Source organism: Cylas formicarius, unplaced genomic scaffold, assembly GCF_029955315.1.
Source record: "Cylas formicarius isolate icCylForm1 unplaced genomic scaffold, icCylForm1.1 PGA_scaffold_1__22_contigs__length_36826433, whole genome shotgun sequence".
NCBI classification, from domain to species: Eukaryota; Metazoa; Arthropoda; class Insecta; order Coleoptera; family Brentidae; genus Cylas; species Cylas formicarius.
Genome location: NW_026844264.1, coordinates 32,700,536 through 32,717,832, shown reverse-complemented (window position 1 = coordinate 32,717,832; position 17,297 = coordinate 32,700,536). Strand labels below are relative to the sequence as shown.

General features: G+C 34.9%; 1 protein-coding gene across 1 annotated transcript; it reads left to right on the top strand.

The window, feature by feature from the left end:
- The first annotated feature begins 170 nt into the window (after positions 1-170).
- Positions 171-15,845, top strand: LOC132696129 (transient receptor potential cation channel subfamily V member 5). Its single transcript, XM_060660761.1, has 15 exons — positions 171-291; positions 1,148-1,230; positions 2,393-2,488; positions 2,543-2,630; positions 4,455-4,631; positions 6,783-6,972; positions 7,022-7,175; positions 7,229-7,483; positions 10,471-10,774; positions 12,816-13,024; positions 13,084-13,235; positions 13,290-13,399; positions 14,807-14,988; positions 15,351-15,593; positions 15,650-15,845. The coding sequence occupies exons 1-15, from the start codon at positions 201-203 to the stop codon at positions 15,797-15,799; spliced, it is 2,484 nt and encodes an 827-aa protein (XP_060516744.1). The 5' UTR covers positions 171-200; the 3' UTR covers positions 15,800-15,845.
- Positions 15,846-17,297: the final 1,452 nt, after the last annotated feature.

Here is a 17,297-nt window from a genome sequence, read left to right as displayed (position 1 = left end):
TTTTAATTTACCTGCTGTGTTAATATACTTTATTTTCTACATTTTGTTCTTTTTCTTTTCCACACCATTCCCTCTCATACTAGCGTGAAACTGAGAACAAAGCGCAGTATATTTTAGTTTAGAGTTGTTTGATCAATAAGTTGGTTAAGTGCGTCCTTAAATAGACGTTTTCTTAAGATTTTGTTTATAAAAAAAATAACATGGGAAATACCGAAAGCAATGTTACTAGTGGGGTTAAAAAACAGGCGGGGGCTTCTATGCAGCCACTGTATAAATTGGTGGATCTAAAAGGTAAGCCACAAAATTGAAAAACGTGTGGTGAAAATGTAATTTAGAATTTTTTAGGTTTACGCGGCTTAAAATAGCGTGATTCATATTTTTTGAATTAATTGCAATCTTTGGCGAGAAAAAATCGGTAAATTTTTAAAAAATACGCCTCGACCTTTACAGATCTCACTGTCGACTTTTAAACGATAAATATTCCTTTCCTTTGATCTTAACAAGCAAAGCGAGGTACAACAAGAAGACTGGCTAAATTACTGAGTTGATTTTCAAATTTTGTGGTCATAATTACTCAAAATGAACGGAAAAATTGGAGCAAAATGTTTCCAAACTTAACCTGCCTTGTACGGTATTAAGAATTTTGAAAAAAAAAATCAGCCATGAGCAAATGCCGGAAATAGTTTTTCTAGTTTCTGAAATGGTCACCAGGGGGCGCAATTGCGGTCTTGATAATTTAAACCCGGTTTCTACCAAATTTTCGAATATTAACCATAGTTAGAGCGAGTACTGTTTTGTTTAGTACTCTGTTTGCTTTAAAGTAAAGTGGTGTTTGGTTATAGAACAGTTTCAGAAATAAATGTCGATAACTCAAAAAAACTTCAAGGAATTTTGATGATAAAAAGCCTTTTCCCCGTTTTTTTTTATGTTTTTGCTATTAGACAATAATGAAATAATCGTCATTCAATTATTTTTTAAAATAATGTACTTACGATATTGCGGTTGCAACTTTTACCCAATTGTTTCAACAATAAATAATTTTGGTAAACAAAACAATTATACCGAAAAATCAACTAACTTATTTCTACAGAATTTTGATTACGCTGTTCCGATTTCTTTATATCTATCGTTTTTTTTCCTTATATAGGCGGAGGGTTGCTGGTGGAGCTTATGAAAAGAGCAACTCAAAATAAACAATATGCCGAAATTGACCATGCAATTAAGACAAAGGTAAGTATTTTGCTTTGGCATAAGCACATCGTTTTTACTGTTTCGTAGCCACTCTTACTATCCTCGACTAATTTCTCGAGAATGATTATCCAAAATAAAGTTTTAAAAAAGCACAAAAACACAAAAAAATTATGTGAAACCAAAGTTTTACTTTTTCGATATAATACCTATTAAAAGACAATTCCGACAAGTTTTAGGTGCCCTAAATATACTTATTATAATTAATTATAATTATACTTAGATTAACTAATTATTATACGTATTACATTATACTAAAAAAGATGATCGTTAAAAAATAGGTGTTCATTTTCTATCACTTAAAATGAGTAAGGTATCTTATGAAATCTGTTGGAGGCTCTGTATAACAGTTATTATAGTATAGCAACTAGTGTAGGGGCTGGTCAATTGAACAGCCAATTGAGCACTTCTTAAATTGGCTAGTCAAATTCGATGAAAGTACCTATTTTAACTAACACCTTGCAATTGTACGAATATAGTGTTATCTATCATTATTGAATAATACTAATGCTAATGCGTTTGTGATGTCAAATTTACCTATAACCCTCTTCGAGGAATACCCGAATACGATCTTTAGCGATTCTGGGTAGGTATTCTTCAAAGTAACCAAAATAAGAAAAACAACAGTTTGTTTCATACCTGATGGTTAGTTTAGTTAGTTATTTATATTTTCCATTATATTCACTTCATGTGAAAACTTTTTTCCCTGTTTACTGGGCTAACAAACACAGCCAACTGATAAAGAATGATTCTGTGCATTTTTTCTCATGTTATTATTATTATATATTATTTTATCAAAATTATTTCGGTCAATTAACTCAAAAAAAATTGACTGGTGAATAACACAACCCTAGTAGTTACTGCTATTGTGTTAATAAGCACCTGGAAATAATTGGTCTTGAATCAATTTAACTAGACTTTTTTTATCTTTGTATATATGTATGTATATATGATATTTAGATAAAAGATATTTTATCTTATTGTTACTTCTCTCAGAGACAATTGTTTTTTAAAATCGTTTGCACCATTCATTTATGCCACTGAAATATGTTGAATTTCGTCCAATAAGGGCTACTATTATTAATATAAACTAAAGTGCTAATGCACATTACTTAGTTTAAACAACCCCATCCCAAATTTTCAGGTAGAAAGCTTCTTATATAATAAAGGTGCTGGAAAGTACATTCCTATATCTCAGCTGGTCCTGTTAAGAAATAAGGAAAGGCCCAAACACAAATTGGTAACGCGAACAGTCGAATCTCATCGTGACTAATATATTATAGTCTAATTTTAGTTACCCCAACTAAAATCGATGGAAAATCCCGAAGATTTCGAAATAGACGAAGACGCTCCCGACATACCCGAAGAAGAATTCCAAAAGAGTATGCGATACCTATCGGCCGAACGTTAAGCCGGGCCCAGACGGATAAATGAACCTCGTAACGTAACATCGTGCCCAAGTTGGAATGTTCCGATACCATTAAAATATCGATACCTACTCATTTCGATAGTACTCAAATCTTTTTTCCATAATACTCATATAACTTTTAGCACTTAACACACAAAATTAAGAAGGAAAAGAAAACTTTTATTATAAACGTTTGCGTCACGTTAAGCACGTACTTTAAACAAAAAACTCCATGATAAGATTGGAATAATATGCCGATGATTACAATAAATAAAATTATTCGTAATCAATCTCTTGTATGTTTGACAATTTATGCTGGTTGACAATGAAAAAACATGAAGGGCAGACGTCTTTCTCGCGTTTGGCTCGGGCTCGGTCGAGTGAAGTCGGACGAGTTCGGCTTGGCTAGCGTGAGACAACGTGTCACCACAGATCAGATAGATATTATGTTTGTCTGATGCGTTCGTTTTTTTTTAATGGTGAGGCTGATTCGATTTGATACCAAGTACTTTTGTTTCGATACCTAGTAAGTATCGCAAGATTGATTCGATGCTATAAATACTTGGTATCGAATCAAAAGTATCGAGTATAACAAAGAGTATAAGATAGAAGTGAAGGTCGCGTATACTGTTACGAATGCCATCTATTATTTGTGTCCAAGGTTCAAGTACTAAAGTACTGTCATGGCGGTTTAAAGTAATGCGTCGCACTGAAAATACTATAGTAGCTTGTAACGGATAACAGCACTTTATTTATATTTTAACAAACAAAAAATTTAAAACTATTTCGACATTTTTTTTCAAATTTTACCTTTTAAACTTTAAATTGTCCCGCGTGTTTTCCGTTTTCATGACTGGACACACTGACTGACTATAAGCGTTTAAACTCTTGTACGTTTTTTAATATTGCCACTAATGGGAGCCTTCCCCTCTATCTTATACTCTTTGATTTACCGTACATTGTGGCGAGCCGTTTTTCATTTCAATTTGTTTAAGTAAACACTACGAGATGAAAGTAGCTGCTGCGGCCCATATTTATATGCTTTTGCTTTAAAAAATAAGAAGAAAAGACAAAGGCGCTTGTGGCAAATGCATTATCTTTTGAAAAGGGATGTCGCCAACAGACTTTCAATTTTTTATGAATATTATTGACCTGAATATAAAGTAAAAGGTATTAAACTTACAATGAAAGCAAGTCATCAATGTTTGCATTTGACTCAGAGTGGCCAGAGAATTCAGAACTATGGTTGGTTTTCTTTGAATTGTTAGGTAATATGGAGTTTCATTAGGTCACTTATGGCTGAGGTGACTGATAGGAATGTTGAAAATAGGATTCATATAGAGACTGGCGACGTGCGGAAAGGTTCTGATGTTGCTGTTGTTGGCTATGACATATTTACTGTTTACATATCGTGCTACCCGAGAAGAACAATAGCCTATGTCAGCGGACATATTTATCGCTTCACCGAGTTCTTTCCATGCATCGTTTCTTCTAATTTTATTGAAATATTGTGGATGTTTCGGGTTCCACAACACCTCTTTTTTCCGATACTTTTCTATAAATTCGAAGGTTCTTTTCTTTCGACCACTCCATTTCTACAAGAGCGGTAACATTACTTCGGAGGCTCCTTTGATGTGTTTCGCCACTTTACCGACAACCGACGGCTCGCTGCGAGCGGTACGCCGTGAAATTTTGACACAGAACTGAACATAAAGTTTTACGCGAGCATGTTACGTTACGAGGTTCAGTTACCGGTGTGGACCAGGCTTTAGAATACAATGAAAGCTATTTATTTCAGACCCGCACAAATATAGACACGTCTGTTGGAAACTGAGTGAAAGAGGCGCCGTCGGCGAAACAGTTCTTCTTCTTTGCCTGTTACACGCTACTTCTCTTCATGCAGATATAGCAAAGAGATTGCTGCGGTTCTATCCGAAATTGATCAACGATATTTACATGTCCGATGAGTATTACGGTGAATAACCACCGCCAGTTCGAGATAAGACCGTATGCCAACTACACCCTTTAGTTTTCGCTCAAACAACCACTAATCATATTAATTTTATTATTACTTAATTACTTGCTAAATAAACCAAAACCATTAAGAACGTGTCAAACGAATATGTAAAAATTGTAACTCTGGGCAGTCGAAGCCTACTTAACTCAAATATACCGAGTACTTAGATTATTAGATATAGAAGCTTGAAAATTTAAAACTTCTGCACAAGGGCTCTTTATTTTTTAAGGTTTTTTTTTTTAAATAATTTTAAGTAAATGTATTTCAGTTACAAACAAATAAAATTCGTTTTATCAATTTGAAATATATAGCAATAACACACACACCCATAACTTATTTTCTCAGAACATTTAACCAGATCTGATTTGCATATTTTTAAAAAATACTGTACCTAATAAACTGACATCTGTCGAATGTTCGAACTGTCAGCGGTCCCGTTGGCTGTTGAACTCCTGTAAGTGTTATTGGTTGATAACATTAGAAATATAGTAGCCCTGTCTACGCTAATAATACAGGAACTTATGAAGCAACGGTGAAAAAAAATTTAAGAAGGTCCATTCAACATGCGAATCCGCGATATTTAAAATCTAGCTTTTAACCAATGACGTTGCGGCCTTCAATAACCAACATGGCGGCTGACAGATCGTCAGTGAGTTTGAATGCAGTAATTTTACGGCAGTATTTTCTTAAAAGATGCATAGACCTCATTAAATGTTCTACGAAATCGAGTTAAATGTGTGGAAATCATTGTTTAGAAAGAAAATGGCACAAAGTGTAGGTTAGTGGGTGAAATGTAGAGGCATGCGCGGAAAACCATTTCCTCGTCTGCGAAAATATCAATGGCGCCTGTGGCGCATTAATTTTTACCCTAATAGCGCCACTATATTATCTAATAGCTATATTAGACAATATAGGGGCACTAGTGCGGAAAAAATTGACACGTCTTGACACGTTAATCCACACTTTGCGCGATTTTCTTTCTAAACAGCCATCTACACACCTTTAACTCATATTCCCAGAACATTTGAGATCTCGTATTTTTCGAAAATGCCGAATGCGAATGTACGAAATGTCGGCTGCCATGTTGGCTGTTGAACGCCATTAAGTGCTATTAAGTGCAACGCGCCGCAGGTGGCTATGATTTCTTCGTCATGCGTCACACCCCAAACTCACTGAGTTGCTACATTGTCGTAATTTTTCTGGAAAATTGATTAATTTTTATAAAAACGCAACATCAATCTCTGAAATCCAAACATAATTGATGGCGCCGGGCTAAGTAATTACTATACATGACAGTCTGTGTCCTGTGCCATTATTGTTTTCATTTTTGGTGTCAATACTCACAAACTTGGTAATATGCTTTAATGTACAAGAATTACAGGAAATATGAGAAAGCAATTAAGCCACAAGTTGAATTTTTACTAAAACACACATAAGAAATATCCCTTGTCAATTACTGTCTATAGTAAGTGCTTCTTGATAATTTTTCACTTGGATGTTTCATGTGCGATATCTATTATTTCAATGGAGGTTAAACCTCTGAGGTTATAAAACGGTTTACGCAGATTTACAAAAAAAAAATAGCTTGCATAAAAAAACATGTAGAAATTTCATCGTCTTCTTCTAGAAGAAGAAAAACGCCAAATTAATTCCAGAATCATAACTTTAACTCCTTCTTTGCCTGAAAATTTAATAGGATTTCGACATTTTCCGAAGATACTGCAGTAAAAAAGCCGCATCCAAAAATCGACGATCTGTCAGCGGCCATGTTGTTTCTTGAAAGCTGCAAGGTCTTATGGGTGCTACGTCAGAATTTATCGTTAGAGTTGCCATTGGTTAAAAACCAGATTTTATATCTCGCGCATGCGTACGTTGAATTGACTTTCTCAAAAACAATTTACATAGTTGCTTCGTGAGTTCCTGTACATCCAGCATAGGCAGGACCTCTACATGTCTAATCGCTATATGGTTAAAAATAATTAAATGTTTCACCTCATTCTTTTTTCATGGGTGCTTCAAAAATTCCTGTATTATCAGCAAGGCCTCTAAATATCTACTTTGCTATACGGTATCCATCTATCTATCGGTAATGTGATTTCCTGTCACCAGGTGAAAACGTTTTACACATTGCCATAGTGAACGAGGATCCCACGATGGTGAAATTCCTTTTGGCGGCCGGAGTGAATTACCAAGAGAGGTGTTTCGGCAACTTTATGTGCCCCGAAGATCAGAAGTCGTCAAGGACTGACTCTCTGGACCACGAATGGGTTAACGTATGTCCCGAGACAAATTACGAAGGGTAATCGATATCGATTTTTGAAAGAACGTCGTCGCAGTTTGCATTGCAGGTACGTTTATTGGGGTGAATATCCGCTGTCCTTTGCGGCATGTTTGGGACAGGAAGAGTCCTTTCGTTTGACTTTAGCGAAGGGCGCAGATCCGAACGCCCAAGATACCAATGGCAATACCGTTCTTCACTTGCTTGTCATTTACCAAAAATTGGTGAGGCTTTTAGACGCTAGCGTGAAGTAGTATTTGATTTGCGCTTTATTTAGGATACATTCGATACAGCTTACGAAGTAGGAGCTAGCCTGTCGGTTCGGAATGTTTTAAACTTAACTCCTCTGACGTTGGCTGCCAAGCTCGCGAGGATAGACATATTTTTTCACATTATGAATCTGGAAAGGGAGATTTATTGGCAGATAGGGAGTATTACGTGCGCGGCCTATCCGCTGAGCCAAATCGACACCATCGACGAGGAGACGGGTCAAATCTGTAAAATTTCCGCGCTGAATTTGGTTGTGTTCGGGGTATGATCCTTTGCAAGAAAAATACAGACTGTTAGGAAATGATGAGAAAAAATTTAAAGGTTGAATCTACCCCCTTTTTTTTAACTCAAAAATAACGGAAGTCTTTAAGTGCGGATGGCCATGGATGGCGCCCTCTCCCTATGCTTCTCGTCCCTGTATTTTTCCTTGAATTATGAGTTGCTAATAAGTAATAATAATAATAATAATAGTCGTTATTGAGAATTGAGATATATAATATACATAATAACCAGTATACAATACTAAAATATCATAGCGCGGAATTTAGCTAATATTTTTTACAAAACTTCTGGATTCCTCGTGCGTCGGTTTTTGCTGACTGAAACTCACTAGCATTTTACTCTGTACCTGCTTATATCTTATTTGAGGGAGGCGGAGCTAAATTGAGGGGTATAGATAGATAGATAGATTCAATTATTGACTACGTTTCGTACAAAGGGAACGTACAATTGTAGCAAGTCGGAAGTTATATTCAAATGAAATAAAATCGCATTAAGAAATAACATAGGAACACACATCTAATACAAACAAAATTATACAGTACTATACAGTTTTATAGCGCATCGATACCAGTCACAGTGTCAATGTATGCTCGCAGGGAGTAAAAACAATGACGTTGCTGGAATTCTTTAATAGTATGTTTAAATTTTCTATTGCTCATCTTTTTCACGGTACCTGGCAAAACATTATACAATTTCAGGTTCAACGAGTTGCTCTCAGACTTCCTCAGGCTAAATCTAGGCCGTCTAAGGAGATCCCCCGAACGAGTTGGATAGGCATGGCAATCAGAATTAGCGCTAAAGTTTCCTTTCGTTCTTTGTATCTCTATTAACTGGTAGTAGATATAGATGCAAGGAAGGGGCATCACTTTAAATTTTTTAAAATAAGGTTGACAATGGTCCTTATATCCTATATTAGCAACTACTCGAATGGCCCTAAAAATCTCCACAGCAGCTGAGGAATCACCCCCTATCAGACCTCTCAGTTGTCGAAGAACGAATATGTTGCTGGACAATCTATTTTTCAGGTCTGAGATATGTTGTTGCCAATTTAGACTATCATTGATCCTAATACCAAGCAACTTGACGGACTGTCTACTATTTACTCATTTACTAATACTCTGGGTCTTGTCTAAATTTAATTTAAGATAATTATTCTCGAACCAGACATTAGCCCTGTCCTCCAACATGCCAACCCTAACGGACAACTCCTCGACACTCTTAGCAGATGTAGTGAAGGATGTATCGTCGGCAAACATCACGCAGTGATTGGGAGCCAAGAAATGATAAACGTCATTTATGTAGATTGTAAATAGTAGCGGGCCCAGGACGGAACCCTGGGGCACCCCGCTTACTACTGATTTAAGTGATGAACGGTCATCCTGGTATTCTACAAATCGCTGTCGGCCCTGCAAGTAGGACGCTATAAGATCTAAGGGCATAAACACCGTCCCGAATGACGGATTCTCGGATTTTTCGTTGGTAGAAGAATTGATTGCACGCAAGAATTTTAGCGAACAAAATTTTATGTCCGGTTTCGTAATTGTGTTCGGCAATTGCTGATGAGTTTATTTGTCTTAGTCTTCAAGCTCTATCATGTTCTTTGAGCCTAGTTGATATTTTTCGTCCGGTCTCTCTAAGGTATTCTTTGCAGCATTTGCATGTAAACTCCTTTTGACATCATATTTCTTCAGAACTTTTGATATGTGGTCTGTGATGTAGGATTGCTTTCGGCCTCCTTGCTATTGGAAGGTTGTGGTGAAGTGTACTTTGTCATTAATATCTTTAATGTGCAAATTATTAGAGAGAAGAGCAGAGGTAAGGTGTTTTAATTCTGGGTATGCCCGGTTTCGTGATTATATTCAGCAACTGCTCTTAAGTTTATTTGTCTTAGTCTTAAGGGTCTTTCATGTTCGCTGAGCCTAGTTGATATTTTTCGTCCTGTCTCACCAGAAGAGCAGAGGTAACGTGTTTTAATTCTGGGTTCAGTGAGATAGTTTTACGGCTCTGTAAGAGAATTGATAACCGATGATTTTTGTTTTGATGTGGTGGTGGTGCATTAAGGTATCGGTCTGTGTGAGGAGTTTTTCTGTACACACAATGACCCAATGTTAGGTCTGATTTTCTATTGATAAGTATCTCTAAGAATAGGAGGTTATTATTAGTTTCCAACTCAATGGTAAAACCCATGTTAGGCTGTATAGTATCATCGACGTAGCATTTCCATAATTTTGGTTTTAGATGAAAGGTGTCGAGAGCTTTCTTCTCAAAGGCTTCCATAAATATATTCGCGATGACTTTTGATAGCGGAGAACCCATAGGTATTCCCAACGTTTGTTCAAAGATTTGACGGTTATAAGAAAAATATGTTCCAGACAAGCATTTTTCAATTAAGGTGAGAAACTTTGGTTAGTTTGTCGAGAGTTTTTACGGGTCCTATGTCGAAACTAACTAGAATATCTTGTGTATCTAATGTAATGCTTTTTAATTGTTTAATGAAGTAAACACAATTAATCTATATATTATACACCTTTTTGACAATACCTCTGATTACCCTGTATTGGAACTGAATTCTGATGTAAAATTATTTAAAACGCTTAATGCGCAAGGGCCTTGGCTGCCCATTATCTAAAGAATATGTCCCGATTTTTTTTTTACAAATTTTAAAAGCTAGCAATTAAAGGTAGTAGATTCTGGCAGTGTTTTGAAAAACCTGGTTACTGAAAATAAGTCAAAACTATTAATTATTTGCTATTAATTGTAATTAACAATATTAATTTTAAAATGGACAAATTAACGTGGTGTAACGAGTGGGTGTGCTTTAAAGTTAAAGTAAAACTTTAAACCACGTTGTCTGAGTGTCTTTTATTGAGGTTAGGTAGTAAGGTTAGTAAAAGTGAAAACAGCCCTTAAATTTTTACCCATCATTTCCGGACACCCCGTATACAAAATTATGTATTTTTCCTCTAGGACAAAGACGAGCACCTGGAATTGATGGACGGTGTACTTATAGACTTGTTGAACGCCAAGTGGAACACATTTGTGAAGTTCAAGTTTTACAGGCAATTTTTCACGTTCGCTTTTTATTTTGCCTTGTCGCTCGTAGCTTTCACGCTGAGACCCGGCCCACCGATGACGTCAGATGCTGCAAAAAATAGTACCAATATTACCATCCACAAATCACAGATCGCTAATAACAGTGTCACATCGGGAAACCTTTCAAACGAGATTGCCCATTTGCTTAATGTTACAGTTTTGAGAAGCGACAAGAAAGGTAAGTCATGTAAAACAATATTTTCAAAAATACTTAAATATGATAAAAGTATTCAAAATTCAAAAAAGAGTTGAATTATTCCGTTCCGCTATTAATGTCTAATTAGCACTAAATTAACCAGCGTTATCAAATATTTAATATTAACACTTAATTTTTCATTAGTAACTAAGTGGGTCGAGTTCAAAAAAATTTATTTTTATCGGCGTTGCTAATTGAAAAAAAGAGAAGCTTTTTGCATTTTTATTTTTTTTTTACCAAAGCCAGAACAAACGATCCAAACTATTTATCGTTGCATACAGTAGAAAATTTTGCAACAAGAACATTTAACAAAAATAATATTTTGAAAATAGTTGCAAAGGCAAGAATTAAAATTGAAACCTTTTTCCAGATTTTTCGTTTTTTTCGGATGTCTACAAAAATTGTATTGACCACAGAAAATAAAATTAAAATATGTAAAAAAGTATATTAGTAGTTGTTATGATTGCAAAACTACGATTTAGATTGAAATCTGTTTTTTAAAAGTCCAGTGGGGTACCTTTTAATATGACTATTTAATGCTACATTCTTACTTATATACACGGTGTGACAAATAAGCGTAATTTATCGAAAACATATTTTTGTAAATAGGAAGCACTCTACATTATTTCGCAAAAAGAAAGATAAAATGGTCACTGGACCACCCCACGCCTTTTGTTTAATTATGACAGTTATAGCGTATTATTATTGTATTATATAGATAATACAAATAAATAAACACTAATTTAGCACTTAGTTTAAGTGCGGACACGTACAAGTGATCTTGACGCGAAGCCTCTGACAAAACGTCCTACTTTAGGATCAAATGAACGGATGAATACCCGATTCAACACCAGTACACTAATTTATAAGTATAAGTTGACGCTCTATTATTAATTTATCTAAAGCTTTAATTATCCAGTCAGGTTGTCAAGCATCAAAAATATTTATTTCACCCCTAATCAGTTTTTTATTTTTATTTATTAAGTAAGATCTAGTATATTTCCAACAATCTCTGTTGGAAATGAAAGTATTTGATTTATTCTAATTGTATGCGTCTATCTTCGCTGTATATTTGAACGTATATTTGAGTCTGCCATATTCATTTTTATATAAAGTTTTATATCCAACGATTTGTTAAATATGATCTTGCGGCATTCAATAACCAACATGGCCGCTGACAGATAGTCAATAAGTTTCTGCTGTGCGTGTTCTCAAAATATACCTAGATCTCGTTGATTTAAGAAAACGCCTTAAGTGTGTAGAAATCGCTATTTAGAAAGAAAATGGTGCTGGTTAATTAGTGAAATGTAGATGCATGCGCGGAAAACGTAACGTCATGAACATGCATGGCCAACTAAGTGACTATTTAATTTTTGGTTAATTGTGGACTTATCGTCAAAATAACTGTAACATATTCCACATTTTTAAAATCAGCGGTAAAAAACGATTCTTTTTATTGAATGGCTCGCGAATTAAAACATATAATATAAATAATAATATAAAAAAAATAGTACTAATATAAAATAATATAAAAAAATAATATAACTTTCCTATTTTACGCTTTTTTAGCACACCCTGTACATAAATAAAGGTGCAATATTAAATCTACACCTCAAACCCCGTAAATTTTGGATCATTCTTGCACAGGGTTTTCATTTATATTTGGACACCCGCCTAAAAAGTTTAGGCGATTGACAAAAACTATTTTCTTAAAAGTTGTATGTTTTTTTTTCGTATCATCTTCTGAGCGCAAAAATAAAAACAAACGAACGCCGTAAATGTAAAATAAAACCAAAAAAATAATTCTTTTTAATAGCATATTTTTACTTAAGATAAAAGTCCCTTTTGACCCGATTTCAAAAATATATAGCTTTTTGGTATTTGGTTTAGCCGTTAATTAAATAACTTTAACTTTTACATAAGCCCTTTTAATAAACTCTGTAGGTGGGTGTCAAAAATAACCCACGACGTACGACACATCCAAAACCGAGTCCAAACTCAAATGGAGTGACCTTTTTTTAAGGTAAAGAAAATCACGACAATGACGAATACGACCTGCAGGAATGGTGGGATAACTTGCAAGAAGAATGCCGGCTGATGAATCTAGATTCTGACGAAGCCAAGGTTAGGTTTTTCGGAGAAGTCTCCATTACGGTCGGCGCTTTTTTGTATTTAGCAGCGGCCGTGAGGGAAGCCCGGTTTTTAGGAGGCAGGATGTTTTTTGAAAACCTGGTAGATACTACAACGTAGCGTAAAATAGAATTTTGAACTTACTCTATGTTGTATTTAAGATGACGGCTCCCTCGAGAGTCATGTTTTTATTTTCTTGCATACTGGTATTGTCGATTCCCTGGCTCAGGCTGTGGTGCCAAGACGAAATTGAAGACGTAGTCGCCATAGTGATCATGTTAACAACCGCTCCTTACTTTTTGTTTTTCTGCAGGTAAACCCACGATAGCTATTTGAGAATCGAGAATATCAAGCGCGTTTATTTTAGAGGTTTCAAAACGGTCGGCCCTTTCGTGGTGATGATTTACCGCATGGTGATGGGTGATCTCTTGAGATTTGCCTCTATTTATTTGGTGTTTGTAATGGGATTTTCGCAAGGTACTCGTTTTAACCATATAGCTATTAGATAATATAGCGACAATATACGGTAAAAATGGCTTTAGTACCTAAGCCTTTGAGTTGCGACATTATCGTAATTTTTTGGATCTATTTTCATAAAATCGAATATCCGGATATTCTTGGCAACAACGATGTTTAGTAGAAAATGTAATTTTAACATTTATTGAGTGACATTCCATAATAGAGCAATTTGTTTGGTGTTTGCATTTGAAACTGGTAAGCTTTTCCTTTAATTTTGGAAAATATTTTTGTAAACAACGCAATCATGAACCTTTTATAAAAATCATTCTCAGTTTTACTTGCAATCTATAATAATATTTTATTCACCAGAAGCCTCGTTAAATTCTAAAATCGCTAATTGCTATTGTCGCAGATTACTAGAGCGCATACGATATAGATTTTTGCGTAGAATTCAGTGGCGTAATTAATTAGTGGTCTGTTTGGAACAAAATTTTATTTTATGTCCATCAGTGACATTCTCTTCGCAAATATTTAAGCATTTAATTATTAGTTAGTTTTAACCACTATTTTAGTCATTTATGATAATTAAGTATTTTAACTTATACAAAAAAATTTGAATAAAAAAACAAACTTTTTTTTTTCAAAAAGACGAAACCATTTAGAAAAAAACTGACTGCGGCCCTAACGTAAAATCTCGTAAATACGCTTTTCACTTTTCCGACATTTCATAGGATACGAGGGGTGCTCGAAAACTTAAAATTTTCAAAATCACCCTATATTTTAAAAACTAACTAAAAATGGAACACAGTGTACAAGGTAATTTAAAAAGATGGTTTATATAATACCGTCACTCACAAACTATAATTTCACTAAATTACAGCAAATGTGCAAAATATGAGGACCTCACAGGATCTTAGAGAAACCCGGGTGATGTCCGTTTATTTTTCATTTAACAAACCGTATTGGGCACATTTTGAGAAAATACTGCCGTAAAAATGCCCTATCCAAACTTATTGACCATCTGTCAGCGGCCATGTTGGTTGTTAAATGCCGCAAAGTCTTATTTAGCCAGAATTTGCAATCACAGGTGTCATCGGTTATAAAATAAACTTTGATTTCTTAAATTTCAATTTTTAAAATAGGCAGGGCCTCTATATCTTTACTACTAATATGGTTTCAAATTATTCTTATTTTATCCTCTAGAACTTTTCAAAACCTTATTGCTCGCTAATACTTACTTACGGGTAAATTATTAAATTTTAATTAACTTATAGTTCTTTTAGTTTAATTTTTGTTTTTAATGTTTCGATGTCCACAACTTAACAACTTAATGAACGATGGAGTTATGGAGTTTTATATCATCGGTCAGCCAGTAAAACTATTCTATGGTGAGGCCGCTTTTTTATTGCCGTTTGTTTCCTTTAGCCTACTACATCATATTTTTGTCATTTGACAATCCGTTAACTCCCGAAGAAGTGGACGATTCAGCCACGAATCCGATGTCGACTCCAAGCGAATCAATCATGGCGATGTTTCTCATGTCGATGACGAATTTCGGAGATTATTACGAGGCGTTTGCGAGGACCGAACACGAGTTTGAGGCGAAAGTAGGCGGAATCGGAAAATACAGAGTAATCCTTAATGGTGTATCAATACTAATACCAAGCTTCTGTTTATGCGTCTTTGTCCGAAATCATTTAGTCTCTTCTACTTTACAAGTCTAATGAGAATTGAGGTAGCCAATACGGCTGTTAAGCAATTTCCAACAACTTTTTGATATAAGTCGTAAAAAATTGGTAAATTTAAGCTATTTTAAGCAATATAACAAAAGATTTTGCCCGAAAATTGAGGCATCTTAAAAGTTAAGTATTTTATTACTTCACCGAGGTTTTCCCTTAAAACGATTTCAGCATTGATGCACCATTAGGGAACACCATCTCTATATCTTAAATTTATTAGGCAATTTCAGATTCTTTTTGTTGTATTCATGGCCATAGTGGCGATCCTTTTGATAAACATGTTGATAGCCATGATGGGAAATACGTATCAAAAAATTGCCGAAACCCGAAACGAATGGCAAAGGCAGTGGGCTAGGATAGTGCTGGTTGTAGAGAGAGGCGTAAGCCCACCGGAAAGATTAAAACAGTTGATGGTTTACTCTCAGCCCATGTCGGATGGTAAAAGAGGTCTGGTTCTCCGACTAAATCAATCGGTAATGATAGTTTGAAGAATCGAACCGGGTGAAAATTGAAATACGATTACTTTCAGGACGAAGATAAGGAAGAGATGAAAGAAATTTTGGAAATAAAACGACGTCACGACCGGAATATAAAAAAAAGGAATGACCCCCATGAAATGGGCCTGACCAATGCAGACGGTACTCGGTTAAATATGTCACCCAAAAAGTGTGCAGTTTAGACGAAAATAGATATATAACAGCGTCAGGGTGTTTTTTTTTGTTGGTTCACAAACCAACCCCAGTTTTAATGAATTTTATGAAAAACTTAAATCTGCAGAAAAAATTATTATGATATTATGATGAGATAAATAAAAACAGATTTTTTAAATTTGTTTTCGAGAGACACCGACGATTCTTAAATTTTCTTATGAGCGCCATATTGAAAGTTTAAACTATTTTATGCTAAAAAATGCTTTTATGCGATATACCACACAAGCATTGATTGTCATTCTTAGTGCCACAAAAGCAACATTTGTTTTTGCATCGGAATAACATGGAATAGTAACTGAAGATGCATTATCAATAAAGGTATTCGTTAATAACATTTATTTTTGCAAGGTCCACTATGTTTATAGCAATAACGGGACTGTCAAAATCTTTCATTTTGAGCGCTCTTGGTCCACCATAAAAAAATTACTTTTGCCCTTGTGTCCCTAAAATATTCAATATGGCAGTGGGGTGCAGTACAAGGTATTGCAGGGTAGGCAACAGGAAAGAAAATAGCGGCGCAGGCGAAAAATTTTTGAGGTGCCACGCCCTAATTATGGTTTCTCATAAAGGACATAAAAAATAGAACGTATAGTAGGCAACAGAACCAAAAAAGCGAAAAACTCAAAAGAAACGCATGTATTACATACAGCACAACACAATACATTATTTTGTATATTGTAAAATTTACTTAATATATTTTAACATATTTTAACTTTAAACCCAAACAAAATAAAAATCAAATAACAGCAAATAAATTTATTATTTATAGATTAATTCAAAACGGTGATTTGTTTTCAAAAACTCTTTGAATACAACCGCAAAGCCACTTATAGTTCTCGTAAAACTTAACATTAAAATACCTGGTTGTTTTTTTTTTGCTGTTGACATAACTTTAAATTCGGATTCGGTCGTCCACTTTTATAAATTTTTGTTTTTCAACAAAACTTTTGCTGCCGAACGATGCCAAAGTCTTCAATTTTTTAATGCAATTCACATCAGCACTGCACTCACAGTCCGACATGTTTACTTTTCATTAGACATCACGCCAAAAACCAACAAAACGAATAATTGGTCTATCATTCAATCATAATTTCTAATTTCTTCGCGATTACGCCGATTAGCGACTTGCGAATGTCAAAACAAAAACAATATCGTACACAATATTGCCAGATTTCCAATTAGCACTCCCTAATATAACTTATGGCAGAATGATTTTGCAGTAAAATAAAATAGTAAAGAAATCATTTGGAAACAATACACAGATGATTTACAACCAAATTTCTAATTTGCTACATAATACACATCTCGATAAAATATCATAAAATTGATCGTTTACCTAAAATAACGTGGGACCGTTTCTTGCATAGTTCTGTGATAACATCGGCATTGGCAATACCGCATGCGGCGGGCCGCGGTATCGCAGTGCATCCGACGGAACGGACGGTCCCGACTGCTTTCTTGTGTTCA